At 44.9% G+C, this 19,696-nt stretch overlaps 1 protein-coding gene and 1 non-coding gene across 7 annotated transcripts in view; one reads left to right on the top strand and one right to left on the bottom strand.

Moving 5' to 3' along the window:
* Positions 1-12,335: 12,335 nt before the first annotated feature.
* On the bottom strand, positions 12,336-12,417 carry Trnas-uga4 (transfer RNA serine (anticodon UGA) 4). The gene has a single exon. It is a non-coding gene; the product is annotated as a tRNA-Ser (tRNA).
* Positions 12,418-12,905: 488 nt separating this feature from the next.
* Positions 12,906-19,696, top strand: part of Ctnna3 (catenin alpha 3) — a 1,585,684-nt gene continuing 1,578,893 nt past the window's right edge. For 3 of the 6 annotated variants that reach the window (XR_010060727.1, XM_063279292.1, XM_063279291.1), the window contains exon 1: positions 12,907-13,050. Coding sequence is in view for 5 of the 6 variants with exons in the window: in XM_063279292.1 (XP_063135362.1) it covers positions 12,999-13,050 (52 nt within the window). In the remaining variant the exon portion in view is untranslated. Of the gene's footprint in view, positions 13,051-19,696 lie in introns of all 6 variants that reach the window. The other 3 variants (XM_063279290.1, XM_039099280.2, XM_039099277.2) reach the window with 3 other exon arrangements.

Here is a 19,696-nt window from a genome sequence, read left to right as displayed (position 1 = left end):
TCTCCAAAGTGGGGGAGTAGAGATTTTAAGAGTCAGAGGTACTGGATGCACACGTGACCTCACAGCAGCTGGGACAGCATGCGTAAGGATCGAGCTTGCCAAAACCCCAGCATGGGTGGGGGCAGGGGGGATGGATTCCCACTTTTAGCTTCGGTGCTATTGGCTCTAATCCATGACTACTGGAGGATTTCTTCAGGGATGCCACACTTGAGAGGCTACCCATGCCTGAAGGTGGCCCTATGCCCATGTACATACAGACTGGTAACATCAAATGGGCTCAGTGGGTATAAACGCATATGAAATTTAGAGGAAATAGTGGGGCAGAGTGGGAGGGGAGGCGTGAGGAGAGGATCTGATGAAAACATGTGTGTTTATGAAATTCTTACTTTAAAAAAGTAGAACTGAGAACAGAAAAGAAGTGTATTAAAGAGTAGAGAGAAGAAAAATATTTTCCTCTATTTTTGGCTCAAACTGTAATTAGCATCAATTTCTTCCAATAAATTCCAGCATTCTGTTTTTGGTTAGAGCAGTGAGCAATGGAACCCAATGTGGCTTGAAAGAAAATCTTGCCGAAAAGATGAAAAGCTCATTTTTCCCAGTATGAAGTCTTCAAACACTGTAGTAACAATAACAGAACACCTCAGATGTGAATGAATGGTTTCGCCTGTAGCTGGGTAGATAAACTGGAGAAATAGTTAAAAGGCTTTTTGTTTGTTTCGTTTTCGTTTTTGAATTTGAGGAGAAGGTTAAAGAGCAGTGGGAGGAAAAAAACAAACAAACAAACAAACAAACAAACAAACAAAACCCATTCAGAAAGACTTCTTCACCGGGAGGAAACGCTGATGTTATCAGTCTGGGCAAGAGGTGTGTGCCTCAGGAAGCACCAATTTGCCCAGAAGCGGTCACTTTATAACCCTAGATGAATGTTTACCTCCAAGATCAAATGGTCAAAAGCAGATCTGAGTGACAGATTGCCTAATATTTCCTGGCGAAGGCAGGGACAGGAAAAGCAATCGATGACTGCATCTGTGAGCCTCTTCACCTGTACTTTAGAAGTAAATTAGCTTCTGAAATAACCTACCCTCAAGCCAGTCTGGCAAGGGATCAAGGCTGAATACATACCCGTAGGTACGGGGGTGGGGGGTGGGGTGGGGTGGGGAGGTCTTTGTGCTATGCAGCTCAGGACTGAAAGGTGTTGGGAGAGAAGCAGGAGTTCCTGCCTTGCTTTAGCGACCGACCCCATCCCCATGCTGCACTCTGCAGAGAGGTCTCTAGATCCGAGGCCTTTGTCACGACAGCCTTTTGCATTCCATTCCTGAGGGAGAGGCAGTCACCCAGGGTGGCACTTGGATGGGCAGAGGCTGTGGTCACAGAAAATGTTGCCGGCATATTGAGTTGTTAATAAAATTAGAAAACGTCATGTTTAACTGTATAAATGTCACACTTTCTTTGAGCTCCCCTTCCCCCGCTGCATTATTTTTCTTTGTTTTAAATCAAAATACTGGAATCAGCTTTCGTGGTCATTAACGGGGATTTGGTTGAACAAATTGCGTTCTGCCCACTCTGACTCAGTGAGCTCTTTCGGCATTTGAGAGAGCCAGTCGAGCCAGTTCTAACGAGCTCCTCAGGTAGATGGGATGTCTTAATGAGGAAAACTAAGTTCTAACAATTGGTACACTAGCGAAGCTCACACTATGTATGTTCTTAGGAGTGCACAGAGATTACATCGAGAGACTGGTGTGGTGGTGCCACACACCTTTAATCTCAGCACTTGAGAGGTGGAGGCGGGTGGATCTCTGTGAGTTTTAGGCCAGCCTGGTTTGCAAAGTGGTTCCCAGGACAGTTATATATTAGAGAGACTCTCTAGAATAAAACAACAACAACAACAACAACAACAACAACAACAACAACAACATAAAAAAAAAAACCCTGTAAACCAAACAAAACGTGTGTTGTAGTGACCAGAGAGCATTTATTGCTCTTCTAGAGGACTCAGGTTCAGTTCCTAGTACCCACGTGGAAAGCTGTTCCTAACAGCTATCTGGAACTCTAGTTCAAAAGGATCTGATGCTCTCTTCTGGTCTCTGTGGATCCTTGTATGCATGTGATACACAGACATACATGCAAGAAAAATACATAAAAAAATATAATGTTTTTAAAATACATATAAGAAAAACTGAGAATTACACCTGATATCCTCTAGGAAGGGGCCCTTCGTGGCAGGGTGAGATGAAAGGGAGCCACTCTAATTAAAATCTGTTGTCCTTTATTCACTAATCAAATCATTTAACAAAAAGGATTTCAAGTTTGCCTTGCTACAAATTAAGATTTCTAGCTGGACTCGGTGTCTGTAGTTCCAGCTATATAGGAGTCTGAGGCAGGAGGATTGCCTGAACTAACAGATTCTGTGTCAACCTGGTATATAGCAAGACCCTCCTCTCTTTAAAAAACCGTGTGTGTTGAATAAAATACTTGACATTCCGGCAAGCTTTCTTGTAATGTTTCTTGAAGATGAGACAGGGAGAAAGGAACATACTTTTTTTTTTTTTTGCCTATAAATGCATATTTTAAACCTTTTTGTGTGTATGTTCTTAAATCTATCCTGTTTGTGTGCCCACTGTCTGCATCTGTACATGCATGTACAACTCAACCATTAAGGATAGGAAACAGTTTTTTTTTTTAAAAAGTTTTAAAGGCTTATTTAATTTTTGCGTATGAGTGTTTTGTCTGTATGTATATGCACCATGTTGATGCCTGATGCCCTCAGAGGCCGGAGGAGGACTTCAGATTCTCTGGAACTGGAGTTACAGATGGCTGTGAGTCACCACATGGGTGCTGGGAACCAAACCTGGGTCTTGCAAAACCAACGGAGTACATTTAGCTACTCAGCCATCTCTCCAGTCCCAGAGAGAAGCTTCTAGCCGAGGGTGCCAGGAAGAGAACCTGTTCCACGAGGAGGGTGTAAGCCAGTCTAAACTGCCTCTCTGGGGTCACATGAGGAGTAGATAGAGAACCGAACAGATATTAGGGAGAAATTTTAAAGGCATAAAATTGAGGAGTCGGGCCTTTACTATGTTAGCCATGGGAATCTATGGTGGTGATAGCATGTGTGTGTGCTTCTTTGATCAGAACAACGTCCTCGTGGAGGTGATACTATTGTCTGGAAAGACTTGCCTAGTCTAAGAGGCTCCAGGAGAGAAAACTACCCTAAATGAGGTTTTCCTTCTTAGGAATAGGTTATCTCATAGCTGGGATTATTGACACATACCTTACAGTTCAGATGTATGTATGTATATATGTATGTATGTATTATTATATTATTATTATTATTGTTATTATTTCTTCGAGACAATAATAATTGTCTCAGGTAATTCACACTTACTTTGTAGCCAAGAATGATCTTCAATTTCTAATCCTCCTGCCTCACCTCCCAGGTACTGAGATTATGTGCATTTTAATTGGAGTGGGCCAGATCTGGAAGGAGGGCTGTGTGCAAACTGTAGGATTGTATTTCTAAAGCCAGACATGAAAGCCAGGTGTGGTGGCACAATCTTGTAATCTCTAGATCCTGGATGCAGAGGCAAGAGATTGCTGCTAGCTTGAGGCCAAGCTGGTCTATGTAATGAGTTTCAGGCCATCTAGAGTTCCATAGCCAGACATGACTCAGAAAAATGTATGTGGGGTTGTTGTTGGGGGCAGTGAGGATGTGTAGCTCAGCTGGTTAAGTACTTACCCAGCATGCACAAGGCCTGGGTCTTATCCCCAGGACTGTGTAAGGCAGACAGACACCCCACTGCACCAGTCACGTACCTGACAGTGCTAAGATAATCTAAGACCTTGGCAGCTTACGGAGCAGGTCACAAGGAGGTAGAATCGACTGCCTTCCTAGGAGCTGGGGTGAACTTTCTTGATCATCTTTATGCAGACTGGGAAATTAAAGCTTGGAACAGTTTCTCTAGAGCTTCAACCTGACGGGCTGACCGTTTCCCCTAATGGTTCCAGGCTCAGAGCTCTCCAGACTGAGACACAGGGAAAGCTTGTAGAGACAGCCAGAAACTGGTTGTCTCCGAGGGGACACTGGGGGACATTGGGTAGCAAGATCTTTCGAAGTGAGCAACAGGTTGGTCCAGTGGGACTCAGAACACAGCATCAGCCTAGGCCGGCCTTGTCTCCCATTCTCCCTTCCCCAGCCCCACTGCACAACAATGGCTGGACATGCCATGTTAAAATAGCAGCTTTATGGGGTTGGGGATTTAGCTCAGTGGTAGAGCTCTTGCCTAGCAAGCGCAAGGCCCTGGGTTCGGTCCCCAGCTCCGAAAAAAAAAAAAAAAAAAAAAAAAGAAAAGAAAAAAATAGCAGCTTTATAAATCACACCAACCAGTGCTGCGGTGAGCACTGGCTCTGCTTCTGTGTTCCCTCGGTATGCAGCCAGGGTACAGATGTCTTCAGGCAGCGTTGCATCATCCCCAGAGCTGGAATCAGTCTTCTTCCCTCATCAAAGACTTCATCTCCTTCCTGCTCCATGGCTCTGAGACTTCTTGTTTCCTGACTCTCATAGCCACATTCCCTTAAAGAAGTTACTTAGTGAGGATTCACTAAGTGCTGGATCTTAGAAGTTACATACACACACCCCACATATATACACACATGAGAGAGAATATAAATGCTACGAAGGAGAAGGAGAATGAGAAGGAGGAGGAGAAGAAGAAGAAAATGGTATATAATCACATAAGAAAGAGACCTAACTGATTTGGTGAGGAGAATGATATGAGAACATGTGCAGAATTTCTAGGGTGCGAAAGCGTTGGTCTCTTCACAGAGTAAAAGGACCATGACCATGCTCTTCATCTAGCCATACAGTGCGGGGTTTTGCTCACCTCTCTATGGCTATGATAAAACACCATGACCAAGGGAACTTATACAAGACAGCATTTAATTTGCTTATAGTTTCAGATGGTTAGAGTCTGTGGTGGTTGGAATACAAATGGCCTCCATAGGCCAATAGGAAGTGGCATTATTAGGAGGTGTGGCCTTGGAGTAGGTGTGGCTTTGTTGGAGGGGGTGTGTCACTAGGGGTAGTCTTTGAGATCTCAGAAGCTTAAGCCTGGCTGGTGTGGTTTTCACTTCCTGCTGCCTGTGGATCAAGATGTAGAACTCTCAGCTCCTTCTCTAGCACCATGTCTGCCCACATGCTGCCATGCTTCCTGCCATGACAACAGTGGACTAAGATGTTTTTCTTTGTAAGAGTTGTCATAGTCATGGTGTCTCTTCACTGCAATAGAAACTCTAACCAGGACAGAGTCCATGATGGAAAAGCTAAGAGGTCATAGCTTGGTCTACAACCACAGGCAGAGAGAGAGAGGGAGAGAGAGAGGGAGAGAGTGAGAGGGAGAGAGGGAGAGAGGGGGAGAGGGAGAGAGAGAGGGGGAGAGGGAGAGAGAGAGGGGGAGAGGGAGAGAGAGAGAGAGAGAGAGAGAGAGAGAGAGAGAGAGAGAGAGAGAGAGAGGGAGAACTGGGAATAGCATAAGTTTTTTGAAATCTGAAAGCCTGCCCCCAGTAACATACTTCCTCCAACAAGACCATACCTCCCTAAACCTTCTCAAACAGTTCTACCAATTGGGGATTAAGTATTCAAACATTTGAGCCCGTGGGGGCCATTCTCATTCAAACCAAGGGAAGGGCCAAGAGTGTGCTATGAAAGCTCATGGAGAGCCATAAGGCCATGCTAGAGAGTTTCTTTTAAAGATTTATTATTATTATTACTATTATTAATTATTACTATTGTTAATTATCAGTAATTATTATTGCTATTATTATTGTTGTTGTTGTTTTGTTTGTATATCAAGCTCCCCTTGAACTCATGGAGATCTGCCAGTCTCTGCTTCCCAAGTACTGGGAAGGGATGTGCCACCATACCAGGCACTATTACTATTTTTCACTTATATGTGTATGTGTTTGTACATAATGTACAGGTGCCTGAGAAGGACAAAGTAGCTGTATCTTCTGGAGCTGGAGTTACAGGTGGCTGAGAGTCACCTGACGTGGTATTGGGAATTGAACTCTAATCCTCTAGAAGAGTAATGTATGCTCTTAACTGCTGACCCATCTCTCTACCCCTAGAGCTGCAGTCTTTATTATAAGAACGCACAGGAAGTTGAGAGGTGTTTTGAGAGGAATGTCAGAAGACTAAAGGCATATCTACGAAGAAGAGGTAGGAGGTGGGAAGGGAGAATGGATGGCACAGTTAGGGGTCTTGAGAGGGAGTGAGATGAGAGGTGAGGGGTGCTGTTGGTTTAGCCTGGGTAGAAGTGGGGAGATAAGAAAGGGGACTGTCAGCATATTTAGGGGTAAACCCTGAGGTTAGATAGATAGTGGAATGCAGGAAGCAGAATTAGTGGAATTCTTCCTGGGGGTGTCCTCCTCTATGGCTAGGAATAAGGGCACCAGAACAGGGAGTGCTGCTCAGACCAGCAAGGAGGGGACAATTATAAATTTGCCACTTACTTATAGATGAACGGAATGTAATTGGCAAAAAAATCTACTTTTGTCTGTTTACTTACAGAGTTTGAACATCACAGAGTTTATCTTCTGTTAAAAGAAATAGTTTGTAGATGGAGAGATGGCTCAGTAGTTGTGAGTACTTGCTGCTCATCCAGACAGGACTGTGGTTTGGTTCCCAGCACTCACATTAGACAGCTCACAACCATCGCTTATAACTCCAGGAACCCAATGTCCTCTTCTGGCCTTTGTGGGTACACACACACTCACTCTCTCTCTCTCTCTCTCTCTCTCTCTCTCTCTCTCTCTCTCTCTCTCTCTCAAGCATGCACACAGGCAAACAGAGATCAAAATAAATCCTTAAAAAAGAGAAGTAAATAGAAAAGCTATGGGGTGGGGAAGGGATCTTTGATAGTATGGCTATAATGCACCCCACCCTCCTTCCCCCTGGGCTTCTGAAACCAGTATCTTTTCTGCAGGATAAAGAGACAACTCTGGGGCTGGAGAGGTGGCTCAGTGGTTAAGAGCACTGACTGCTCTTCCAGAGGTCCTGAGTTCAATTCCCAGCAACCACATGGTGGCTCACAACCATCTGTAAAGAGATCCGATGCCCTCTTCTGGTGTGTCTGAAGATAGCTATAGTGTACTTATATATAATAAATGAATAAATCTTAAAAAAAGAGAGAGAGAGATAACTTTGAGTGGTCCCATCCTACACAAGAGTGAAATAGTTGGGGTCTAAAAGGAAAATCTTTAATTTTAACTGCAATCTTTCATTGCATGGTTAGGTCAGAAAAAGCTGGCTTCCACAGACATGTAGGACAGTTGGTGGAAATGTGAGAGGCTCAGGAGAAGAGAAATGTAGAAAGAGGAGCAGAAAAATTCTTTTCTAGGTGTTCACTGAATTACTTCCTCCGCTTGTGTTTTCTGGGAAAATTTCCTTTGCTCACGGCAAAGAGAGGTGCTGTCCAAGTAACATGACCAGGGAACTGCTGTTAGGGATGCAAAGTTAGTGGGGTTGACTTGAAGAGCTACAGGCCTGTATGTGGCTGCCTTGAGGTGGAAATGTATGGTTTCTTTAGAGACTCAATTGTGTCATATGATGTTTTCTGGAAATTGCCTAGTGAGAAGATGGGTTAGGTTAGGGTGGATGTTTTGCTGAGAACAGACACATGGCGTTTTTCTTGAAGCTACCTAGAAAAGGGCATGTGATGTTTTGCTAGGGTGTGTCCTTTGGGAAGGGTATGAATATAACCCAATAGATAGTGGACCACGCTCTGTGGCATTGGTTCGCCTTGCCACGCTTTGCTGGTCTTTGCTGGTTCTAGTCTTTGCTGACAATGCTTTAGCATTGGCTTGCCTTGCTTTATTTGCTGACCATCATCTGTTGTAAACACACCAGTGAACTTTTCATGATATTCCAGTGGCTTCCTGCTGCTTCTGTGTGAAATTTTGGGATGATTGAGAGAGTCTCACAGTTTTTTCTGTACCAATCTGCTGATTTGTGAATGGTGTTTGCCTGTGGATTGAGCTACTGCTGCTGATCCGTGTGAACTAAACTGCTGATACCCTAACAGTGAAGACTGGAGTCACCCCAAATAACTATCTCTAAACAGGTCCACATCCTCCTCTGCCCTACTGACCTTTCCTTTTCCACTACCTCTGATGGGTGGTGGGCTAGAAGGAGGTCAAAACGTTTAAGAACGTTGTTAAGAAGTAGGTTTTGAAAAATCTAACTCTACAGTGCCTCTTGCCTCAACCAGACCATGCAGTGTTTGAAGACAAGGAAAGAAAGAGAAGGTAGGAGGTGGGGTGTGAGGGATAGGGATGTGGGCGTGGGAAGGCAACAGAAAGGAAGGAATGGTTTGCATAGGTTGCTGTCTTCTGGCTCTTTTAAGTTAAAACTCTTCTAGTTGGGGCACTGGCTAGATGGCTCAGTGGTTAAGAGCTATACTGCTTTTGCAGAGGCCAGAGTTTAGTTCCCTTCACCCAAGTTCAGTAGCTCACAACTGTCTGTAATTCCAGCCCCAGAGGACTCAATGCCCTCTTTTGGAATCCGAGGGTACTGCAATCTGTAGGGAGCCGTATTGGATTTGGGCCTGGCGGCTTTGTGACTGTATGGCCACAGTTAAGATGACTGCCATAAAGTCTTGACAAAAGCCTCTCCCATGAATTTAGGGCACAAGAAGATTTCAGCCCGAACAAGACCCTTCTGGGTCTCTTGCAGGGTTTGACCCCTGCTGAGCACTGAGATTCAAAATGAGAAGAAATAGCCAACTGAGAGATGGCTCACTGGTTAGGGTACTTGTTACTCTTGCAGATGAATCAGGTTTGGTCCCCAGCACCCAAAACCAGTGTCTCACAACTGTGAAGCCTGGGAGCCATGGGAATGGGGGGAGGGAGCAGGCCTGGAGTAAGAGGAGGGTTGAGGTGTGTCCAAACCTCATGAAAAGGCGAGGCAGATTCCACAACAGACTTCGAATTGGCAGTTAAGGAGACTAGGCCTAAAAACTGGGCAAGTCCAGGCAGATCAATTACTGATAGGAAAAAACGCAGGCCCCGGCCTTCACTCCCACATAACGGACTGTCCCTGGCCTGAAGCAAGGACAGTGGGTCAGCAGCACTTTCCTTGCTTCCTCAACTACTTCACAACAGTTTCCAGACCCCCCACCCCCCAGCACACCCTGCAATGGAATGTCTGTACAGGTGGACCCAACAGATAACCTAGAGCTCACCTACCCCGGAATTCCCTGCTGTGCTTTAAATCAGGCCTGCAAGCTCACTGGGGTGCCTCTCTATCTTGGAGACTCCAGCATGCTGGACTTTGCAGAATGAAACACTCTGTGTTTACATACTATGCGTGTCAGGGGTATCATTCTCCATGAATCATGGACCCTTACACTGGGAAATCTCATTCTGAGATCAGGAGGTGTAGGAATGCTCACTCCTGCCCTGGGACTTCATGTCCTGGTGCCCCAACTTTTGCCCCTCCCCCTGCTCCAGAGGCCACGTAGCCAGTAGCTTGATTAAACTTCCTCTCCCTTTATTAGGTCATTCATGTCCAATAGTATCTGGGATTCCTACTTATGCAAATGAGGCATCCCTAGGACCCTGGCCCTGCCTGACCAATGATGTTCACTCATCTATAGCCCCTACTCACCCACGAAAGGTTTAGCTATCTTTTGTTCCCCGATTAAACTGAGCTGTCTCACTGAAGCTGCCTCCTAAGTCACCATGCTCACCCACAGCCTTTGGATCAACCGTTGGGAATAAGCAAAAGAAACTTATTCTAAGTACTACCCTTGTCTTTTCAGACTCTATTTCTTCATAGGGAGAAACTACATTCAAGGTGCCAGGCCCTGGGGGAGCTAGGGACTTCCTTATAGTCCAATAACTTCTGTTGTAAACAGTTGTCTGAGTCCAGACATCTTGCTGGCAGGGTCAAACAAGTTCATGTCCCCAGGCCTAGGAACGAACACCTATTCCACTTCTTCAAACATTTTCTTAATTGTCTGTTAACTGGTAAAACATGTGGAAATTGCTGTTATCGAATGCTGTTATTGCATTAGTTGTAAAAATATATGACCAACTGCCTGTTGTTCCCCAATTAAACTGCACATCGCTGAGTGCTCCTTTGTCCCCTTGTCACTCTGAGCTCCCGGCCTGGTGTCTAGGAGAGTGAATCAAAGATCCTGGTGCCCTGGATACAGCCCAGTCTCCAACGGGTACTCCCTTGCTTAACCCATAATGTCAAGATACAATTGGATAACACTGTGACTCCCCCCAGCTCTGCCCTCGCTTTCTGTTCCCATCCTATAAAAACATAAAATCTCCCTTCTGAAACTCAGTTCAGATCCTGAACTGGCCGCCTTCCTGAGTGCTCAGAAAACCAAGTTTCCTTTTTAAGCTTCCATTATCTGAAGTGAGCTTTCACTGCTTCCACCCCGAACCAACACCACTGCCAGCTGTTCCGGCCTCCCTTCCCATCTCAGGATCCACCAGTTGTGACAGAGGTTGACTACGCTATTACAAGTGGGGAAGTGGAGCCTGAACAGGACATAACTTCTTGCATATGCGAGGTATATGTGCATGTGTGTGCGCGAGCACACACACACACACACACACACACACACACACATATATATATATAAAATAAAATTTGGTGGCACAGATCCCACCACTTGGGAAACCCAGGCAGGTGGATTTCTGTGACTTTGAGACCCACTAGTCTGCTTAGTGACTTTCAGGCAGCCAGAGCTACATAGAAAAATCCAATCTCAAAAATAGATAGCTACATAAAATAATATTTATTTGTATTTTAGTGGTGATGAAGTCCTCTAGAGAGAGTAGACCCCGTCTCCAAATGAAGGAACAGAAGTGAAGGCAAGAGAATAAAGGATGTTTTAGTTGCATGTGAACATAGAAAACATCCAAAGACACTCGTTAGCATGTGACTCTGGGAGGCCTATCAATAATTCAAAAGAAAAAGAAAAAGAGGGGAACACCTTTCAGGCAAGCAGGGGTCTTGTCTTGAAATTCATCTTTGTAGTCTTGATTTATCCTGTTAAAGGAGTGTAGCGGCTGGTTTTGTATGTCAACTTGACATGAGCTGGAGTTATCACAGAGAAAGGAGCCTCCCTTGAGGAAATGCCTCCATGAGACCCAACTGTAAGGTATTTTCTCAACTAGTAGTGATCAAGGCGGGAGGACCCAGCCCATTGTGGGTGCTGGGCTGGTAGTCTTGGGTTCTATAAGAGAGCAAGCTGAGGAAGCCAGGGGAAGCAAGCCAGTAAGCAGCACCCCTCCATGGCCTTTGTATCAGTTCCTGCTTCCTGATCTGCTTGAGTTCCAGTCCTGACTTCCTTTGGTAATGAACAGCAATGTGGAAATGTAAGCTGAATAAAACCTTTCCCTAACTTGCTTCTTGGTCATGATGTTTGTGCAGGAACAGAAAGACTAAGATAAGGAGTGAGGCATAAATAATCAATTACCGATTCAGCAAACCCTATTAAAAAAATCACCCCCCCCCCCCCCCCCCCATATCTTACCAGTTAGAGATCGTAACACCTGCTAGCATCTTTCTCTCTGTTGCCTTTTCCTCTACAGGGTAGAATCTATGCTGGGGCTCCCTGATCAGTTTGCAGAAGGCTCCACCAGAATCTCTCCCCTCCAACTGTAGCTCTCTCAGCCTCTTGGGCTTTGTAATTTTCCCTTGCTTCTCTCCTGACTTCAGGAGAAAGAGCCACACAACACCAGGGAGTGTTTCTAACCAGTGATGAGTTTGCATTTGGCAATGCAACTGCACCACTAGCATCCTTTCAAGTGCTCCCAGTGCCTGGGTAGCGCTGGCCTCTCTGGGATCAAAGTGCTGCGGGCAGATGTCTTGCGTCCAAAAATTTGGGATCTAACTAGGCAAATAGAGTGAAACCTGCGTCAAAAGGCAGAACACGCGCAATGGCTACATGCGCTATGTGGACTTTAGCGTACGTTACAAGTAGAACTATTTTTAAAAAACTCCCCATTTCACACCACCTTAGTTACACTTGGACAATAGCTTGCCTTCCTGGGAAAGCCCAGAGATTTACATCAGTATTCAGCGTTCATATTTCTATTTTTCGAGTCTGTCCTTCGTATTAACACCAAGGTTCTACACCTGCTTTCTTGCGTTTTAGGAGAGAAGATTTCTTCCCACGATATGAGCAGGGTAGCTCGTATAATTGACATTTAATGATCTTTAGGCATTCTATAATTGCAAATGCGGGACAAGCGGTGGGAAGATTACGGGTTGAAGTAGTCCTGTATTTTTAAAAGAGTTAAAAATATGAAGCACCCGCTTCCGCAGCGAGCAGGGTTCGAACCTGCGCGGGGAGACCCCATTGGATTTCAAGTCCAACGCCTTAACCACTCGGCCATCGCTGCTACGGGGAAGGAGCTAAGGCGGAGACACTTTAGTGTAACAACCAGTGCACGCGCGCCAGGGCCGAGTGGGCGGGGCCTGCAGTGACTCGCAGCTCCTTTGGGTAGGGCGGCTGGGACATGGGAGTGGCTGGAGCTTCAGTGTGGATGGGGAGAGAGAGAAAAGGGGGTCCATTCGGGTCCTAGAGCCCCGTCCTTGCTGTGTTTGGGGAGCCATCACCTAACCTGGTTTCTGGTCGCAGACCTGGCTCTTGCCCTCCCGCCTTCCCAGCGGCGCCAAGAGATAGCCGTGAACCATAGGGCTGTCTCACTGCGTGTGGAGGGCCCGCCCACTCGGAAGTGAGGACAGCCGCGGCTGTCGGCTTGGGGAGCGTTAGGACTGCATTCGTTACGGTTCAGCGCGAACGTGGGGGCCGCCCTACGTACTTTTTGTTTTTCTTTTTGTGCATGGCCTCGTGGGCGGGCTCAAGCCGGTCGGACGGCAGTCGGAAGCGCGGCGGCTTGCGGGTGGGCGGCCACCTCAGCGCGCACGCGCAGCTCCTACCCGCGCCCGGTCCTCCCTGTTTGAATTCCCTGCGAAGGGCATGTTTCTCAGGAGGAGGCCGGGAGTGGAGGTGTTGAGCGACCTCTGGATAGGTGTGTGGACTTTCTTGACACCTTTTCTTTTCTTTTCTTTTCTTTTTTTGGAAATATATGTGTACCATTTATTATTTATAGTATGCACCAAATATAATTAAAATACATAGGTACATTCAAACCCCAGAGGGCTAAATTAAATTATAATTTAATCTTTGGAATGATCATGGGCAGTTATTGACTGAGGTCACAGCCCAAAGTAATACATATTTGACCCAGTCAAAAATGTTTTAAATTTATCAAGTTTTAAGATAAACTCTTTAAAATTTCTTCATTTTAAATATTGAAATATATCAACTCAAAAAGATAACTTATGTTTTTTTTGACCCAATTCATCAGCTTTCTTTTTTCCTTTCTTAACGTGTGCTGCCACGTGACAGACAGTGCACTGAGTGTATCCCGGGACCCCAAGGGTGAAGCTTTCCAGGTGATCAAGTGGGGTACAGTAAGGTCCCAGACCAAATGGCATGACTTTTGTCCTGTTTATGACAGTCACTCTTGGCTCCCAATTAACCTTGCTAAGCCTATAGGGTTTTATTTTCTCTGATTCTACACGTGCTCCCACATAGAATACAATCTTGCCTTTTTTCTTTTCTGTATCTTTTTTTGGTTCTTTTTTTTTTTTCCGGAGCTGGGGACCCATGGCCTTGCGCTTCCTAGGTAAGCGCTCTACCACTGAGCTAAATCCCCAGCCCCTTCTTTTCTGTATCTTGATCATTTTTTTTCTTGTACTGATCCCTTTGGATCATTCACTCAGATGAATGATTTATTATCTTTAAATTTAAGGTAATATTTATTTTTCCCCTGTCTTACAAACTCTTCCTGGAAAAAGGGGGTCCAGCTGTTTCTCCTGACCCTCACCCTCACTGTTGCTGGGATGGTTCACATGCCTGAGGAAGGACAGGAAAGCCTGATCTTGGGCTCTGAGAAGTGCCATATAGGAGAATTGGGGGCATGGGGGGAAGGCGTTTAGGCAACCAAGTGCCAGGCCTTGGTATATCAGCAAATTGTAATTAGCGAAGGAGATCTGATCACCCATGATGAAGGCTTTGCCTCTGTGGTTCTGGGACAATAGGGTCTTAACTTTAGGTGCCCGGGTAGGACCTTTACATAGTCATCCTTACCATTCTCATATTGGGCATAAATGAGGGTGACATATTTGTATCGAAGGTCCTCCACCCCATCGTTCACCAGGGTGATCTCTGTACTTATTAAAAGTTGTTTTAATTGCTCACTGCCCTCTTAAGATTGCTTTTCACTTTAGATTGGCAATAATGAGAATTGATGATTAAAATTTTCAATCAAAAATTTTGCTTCCGACAAGGTTGAGACAAGAGGATTGAGTGTTGAAGGCCAGCCTGGCTACATAGTGAGGCCCCACCTCAAAGTAATAACATTTCCCCTTGAGATTTATGGCTTAATTTTGTTTTAGGAGAAGTCAAGACTGCAGAGTAAGAGAGTCTATATTTAAAATTAATGTATAATTGAGAACAATGGAGGGAAATTTTCTCTGTAAAAAATGAAATATCAGTGACTGGAGAGTTGGTTCAGTGATTAAGAGCATGAGGGTTACATTTCCTGAGGCCCTGGGTTTGATTCCCAGCACCCACATGGTGGCTTCCAGTTCGGGTGTGTGTGTGTGTGTGTGTGTGTGTGTGTGTCCCTCTTCTGGCCTCAGAAGGCATACCTAGTTTCTTTGTGCTTTTGTTCAATGGATTAAAGTAAGCTCTAAGTGTGGAAAGCTGTGCTTTGTGGTTTTCTCAGAAAACTTCTTGTAGTGGTATTTTCCTGAGGCAGAATAAGGAGAGGGAGCAGTGAGATTTTTTTTAATTGTTTAGCAATTGTGTGTGTGTGTATGCATGTGCACCCTGTGCTGCCCCCCCCACTCCCCCCCCCCCCCCCCCCGGCCAGGTCGGAGGACAACTTTGTGGAGTTGGTTTTCTTCTCTCACGTTCTCGGGGGTTCTAGGGATTAATTCAGATTGCTGGTCTTGTGTGGCAAGCACCTTTACCTTCTGAGACACCTTGCTGACCTTTTAAAAACTGTATATAAGCCATGTGATTTTCACTTAGTTTTAATTTTTAAAGAGACTCTCTCATCCGGCCTGGAATGCAGTGACTATTCCCAAGGCTCCGTCCAACTACTGATTAGCACTGGGATTTGGATCCACTCAGGTTTCCTGCCTCACTATTTCTTAGCAGACTGTTGGTCTGCTCCAGTGAGGTCACCACGTTGATGTCAGACTTAGTTCTGACACCTGATAAGCATAGCACCCACATGGTGGGTCCAGAACCCCTGGACTTGGAGCAATCCTCCTGCCTCAGCCTACAGGCATGTGCCACTACTGTTGGCCATGATGACTATTTAAAAAGATACATCTGGGCCATTTATGGTGGTGCACACCTTTAATCCCAGCACTCAGGAGGCAGAGGCAGGTGGATCTCTGAGTTCGAGCCAGTCTGGTCTGCAGAGTAAATTCTAGGATAGCCTGGGCTACTCAAAAAAACAAAACAAAACAAAACAAAGGCATCAAATCCACTTTCTGGGGACATTTTATGGGGACATTTTATAAAATCATAGAAATCATAGCAGAAGAAACATTAAGGGCTACTCTAAGCCTTTCATTTATTCAGGGGAAACTGTCCCATGAGTTGTTTGGGGAAGGTTACTTAGTTAATAAGTAGGAGATTCAAGGCGACAACATACAAAATTAGTTTAAATAGTAGTTAAATTAGTTAAATGGTGTGAATAATCACTACATTCCAGCCTGGACAAGACAGTCTCTTTAAAAATTAAAATTAAATGAAAGTCATATGGTTTGTTTTAAATTCTTTTTAATCTTCATTGTTCTTTGTTAACCTCTAGTACAGCAGACTAAATAAGGAAGACTCATATAACAGTAAACAAAGCTAACAGAGCAGTGGATTGAATGTTGATGGTATATGTGATGTCAGATTGTGTGTGTGTGTGGTGTATGCATGCCTACTTGTATGTGGTGTGTGTGTGTGTGTGAGAGAGAGACAACTTTGGGAGTCTTCCCCTTTCATTCTCTGGACCTTTTTTATTAATTAAAAAATGTTTTTCATCTGATATATTCTGAGGCAGTTTCCTACTAAACCTTGAACCTGTGTTATCTCAGTTGTTGTGAAGAAACACCATGACCAAGGCAACTTATTTAAGAAGGCATTTAATTGGGGCCTCACTTACAGTTTCAGACGGTGAGTCTGTGGCCGTCACCGTGGGAGCATGGTAGCAGTTAGGCAGGCATGGCACTGCAGCAGTAGCTGACAGCTCACATCTTATCGGAAAGTTAGAGGCGGAGAGAGGGGAGGAGGGAGAGGGAGAGAGACTCAGAGACTTACACCAACTGGGCCTCAAAGCCCACCATCAGTGACACACCTCTTCTAACAAGGTCACAATTCCATGTCCTTTCCAAGACAGTTCCATCAACTAGGGACCAAACATTCGACTACATGAGCCTGTAGGGGGCATTCTTGGTTCTTTTTTTTTTTTCCGGAGCTGGGGACTGAACCCAGGGCCTTGCGCTTCCTAGGCAAGCGCTCTACCACTGAGCTAAATCCCCAACCCCCTGTAGGGGGCATTCTTATGCACATTGCTATACGCTTACTGGTTAGATTGATTGGCCAGCAAGTAGCACTCCCCACCTGCAGCGGCTAGTCTCTACCCCACGCCCAACTCTGGGGTTGCTGGGTTGCCGGAGATCTGAAGTCAGGTTCTGATGCGTGTGCAGAAAGCTCTCTACCCACTACAGAGTATTTCTGAGGTTCACAACTTTTGCTCCTCTTTATTCCAGCATCCATTCTTGAGTGACAATTGCATTTAAGGAGCTCTACTTACCCACCATTAACAGAAACTTCCTTAGCTATTACACAGTGTGTTCTGGCTGCTTCTGGTTAAGGAATTAGTATGTGCTTTATAGTACTTTTTTGCTGCCACATAAAAAAATCACCATAAAGTTAGTGGTTTAAAGTAACACAAGTTACTGGAAATCTGGCCAGTTACCCACAGAATGTGCAGTCATGGATCTTGGAGGAGAGCCTGTAACTACTACTTTTTACTAAACTGGCATTTTCCCTAATTACATCTGAATATTTGTCGTTCTGTACTCAGGTAAGTGTGGTACTCATTCTTCATCAAGGAAATTTCTCCTTGCAACAGACCAAGACCATAACAGAAATTCATAATTGGTAAAGGGAAGAGTTGTGGAGCCCAGTCCCAGTGCTACATCTACAACATAACTAAATCCTGAACACAGCTCAGGGAGCATTGCAGAAGAGAGGACAGAGAGAGAGAGTAAGAGCCAGAGGGATAGGGACTGTGCCCAGATTGAGTCTCCTTGGAATATCAGAAGCTACACCCACAAAGTATCACCAGCATGACTGCCTAAACACCAGCCGAACAAGGAAGGCAATAGACATGCTAATGTATGGACAAGGAAATGGTCATGCTAATGTGAGACTTCTCTGCACTACTCTGAGTCACAGGCAACTGAGGAATTCCAAGAGCAGGAGAAACAGCCTCCCTCAGGAATGAGCATACTAATTACCAAATGGCCAGTCCTGAAAAGCTTATGCCTCCTTCCCCCCACTTACACATTTAACAAAAATGAGAGAAGAGGCCACATATGTGTTGCTTTCTATTGCTGTGAAGAAAACAGTGAATTGAGGCTGGCTTACTGGTTCAGAGGTTTAGTCCATTATCATCATGGCGGGAAGCATGGCAGTGTGCAGACAAACATAGTGCTGGAGAGGGAGCTGAGAGTTTTACATCTGGATTGGCAGGCAGTAGGAAGAGAGGCAGAGAAGAGAGACTGGGCCTGGCCTGAGTAGCTGAAACCTCAAAGCCCACCCCAAGTGACACACTTCCTCCAACAAGACCACACTTCCTAATAATGCCACTTCCTGTGAGCCTATGGGGGCCATTTTCTATTCAAACCTCCACATCATGAGTTTGAAAAAGAGCAAGGAGGCATGTATGGGAGGGTTTAGAAAGGGGAAGGAGAAAAGATGTAATTATAATCTGAAAAAAAAAATACAGAGCAGACCCCTCCCTCCAAATTTATAGATTCTGAGGGCAAAGAGTACAGTTATGTGTTGACTAGACATTGTCACTGATATGCGATATGAGGTAACTTGTGCTCCCAATGATTAGAGGATGAAAGACGAGTCATGGGACATAGGCTGTCAGGCAGAAGCTTTAAAGAAGAGGAGTGGGTCAAGGAGAAGAGGACAGTACTGATTACAAGAGATTGAAGTTGTCCTGAATTAGAGGAGGAAGTAGAGTTTTATCAGGTTGCTAAGTACTCTTTCATTTTGTAACTTTCCAGTAGGCATGTGGATGATACTTATAAAAAGACTTTTTGGAACTAGAGAGATGGCTCAGCCATCAAGAATGTGTACTGTTCTTGCAGAGGGTCAGGATTCACTACCCAGGATTCACTACGCGCACACACACACACACACACGCACGCATGCACGAACACACACAAAGTTAAAAGACAATTTTATTTGTCATGTAATCATTTTTTCTCATGCTTAGATACACACCAGTAGCCAGTTCACTTTTGGGAACATCAGAGTATTGGCCAGAACCTGTCAGAGTTTTGTCCTTGTGATAAGAATAGGAGAAGGAAGGGCACATCTCATACATTACTGATGAAGGAAGAGACATATTTTTACTTTCATGGAATATTAATTAAAAACCTCTTGTCTCCAGGAGGGTCTTCATCTACTTCACTCTTCCCATCTCCCCGTCAGTATTAACTGGGGAGTAGGGTGGAGGTCTTTTATCTTCTGTAGTGGTTCAAGTCGGTAGTGTTGCCTCTACTTAGCTTTGGATTTCATAGAAACCTCTTCTTTTAATTTTTGAGACAGGCTCTCACTATGGGGCTCTGGCTGCTCTGAAACTCACTATGTAGTCCAGACTGGCCTTGAACTCAGCAGAGATCCACCTGTCTTTCCCTTCCAAACACTGGGATTAAAGGTGTACGCCATCATGCCCAGCTAGAAATCTCTTGGTGTTTGATTCAATGGGAAGAAATTGAAGGTATAGATGCTTGGTCTTAAGATGGGTTGAGAAGCCAGTAGCGAGCATTATGTTGACCTGGAACTGCTGACCTCTGGAAGACCAGAGCAGATTTAAGAGGGGTCAAATATCAAAAGTGGAAACTGACTGTGGTAGCCATCGTTCAGGAGGTGGACAGAAGAGTATTAGAGTTTAAGGTCAAAACCAAAAGTAAGATAGTGGTGGGACTGGAGAGATGTCTCAGTGATTAGGAACACTTGCTGCTTTTCCAGGTTTGATTTTTCAGTACCCACATGGCAGCTCACAGCCATCTGTAACTCCAGGGTATCCATCACTATTGACCTTTGTGGGCACCAGTTATATACACACACACAGTCTAAACATGCAGGCCAAACACTTGTACACATAAAGTAAAATAAATAAATAAATATAAAAACAGAATAATGGAATGGTTCCCAAAATGATAAGACTCATGTGAAGTTTTACAGCATTGCTATACATCCAGTTTGGCTATATTTATGTGCATGTCATAGCTTCAAACATCAGTTTGACACACTGGGAAGAGGTCAGTTGAAGAATTGCACTGGTCAGATAGGGCTTC

Source organism: Rattus norvegicus, chromosome 20 (assembly GCF_036323735.1).
Source record: "Rattus norvegicus strain BN/NHsdMcwi chromosome 20, GRCr8, whole genome shotgun sequence".
Lineage (NCBI taxonomy): Eukaryota > Metazoa > Chordata > Mammalia > Rodentia > Muridae > Rattus > Rattus norvegicus.
This window is presented reverse-complemented; position numbering and strand designations above follow the sequence as displayed.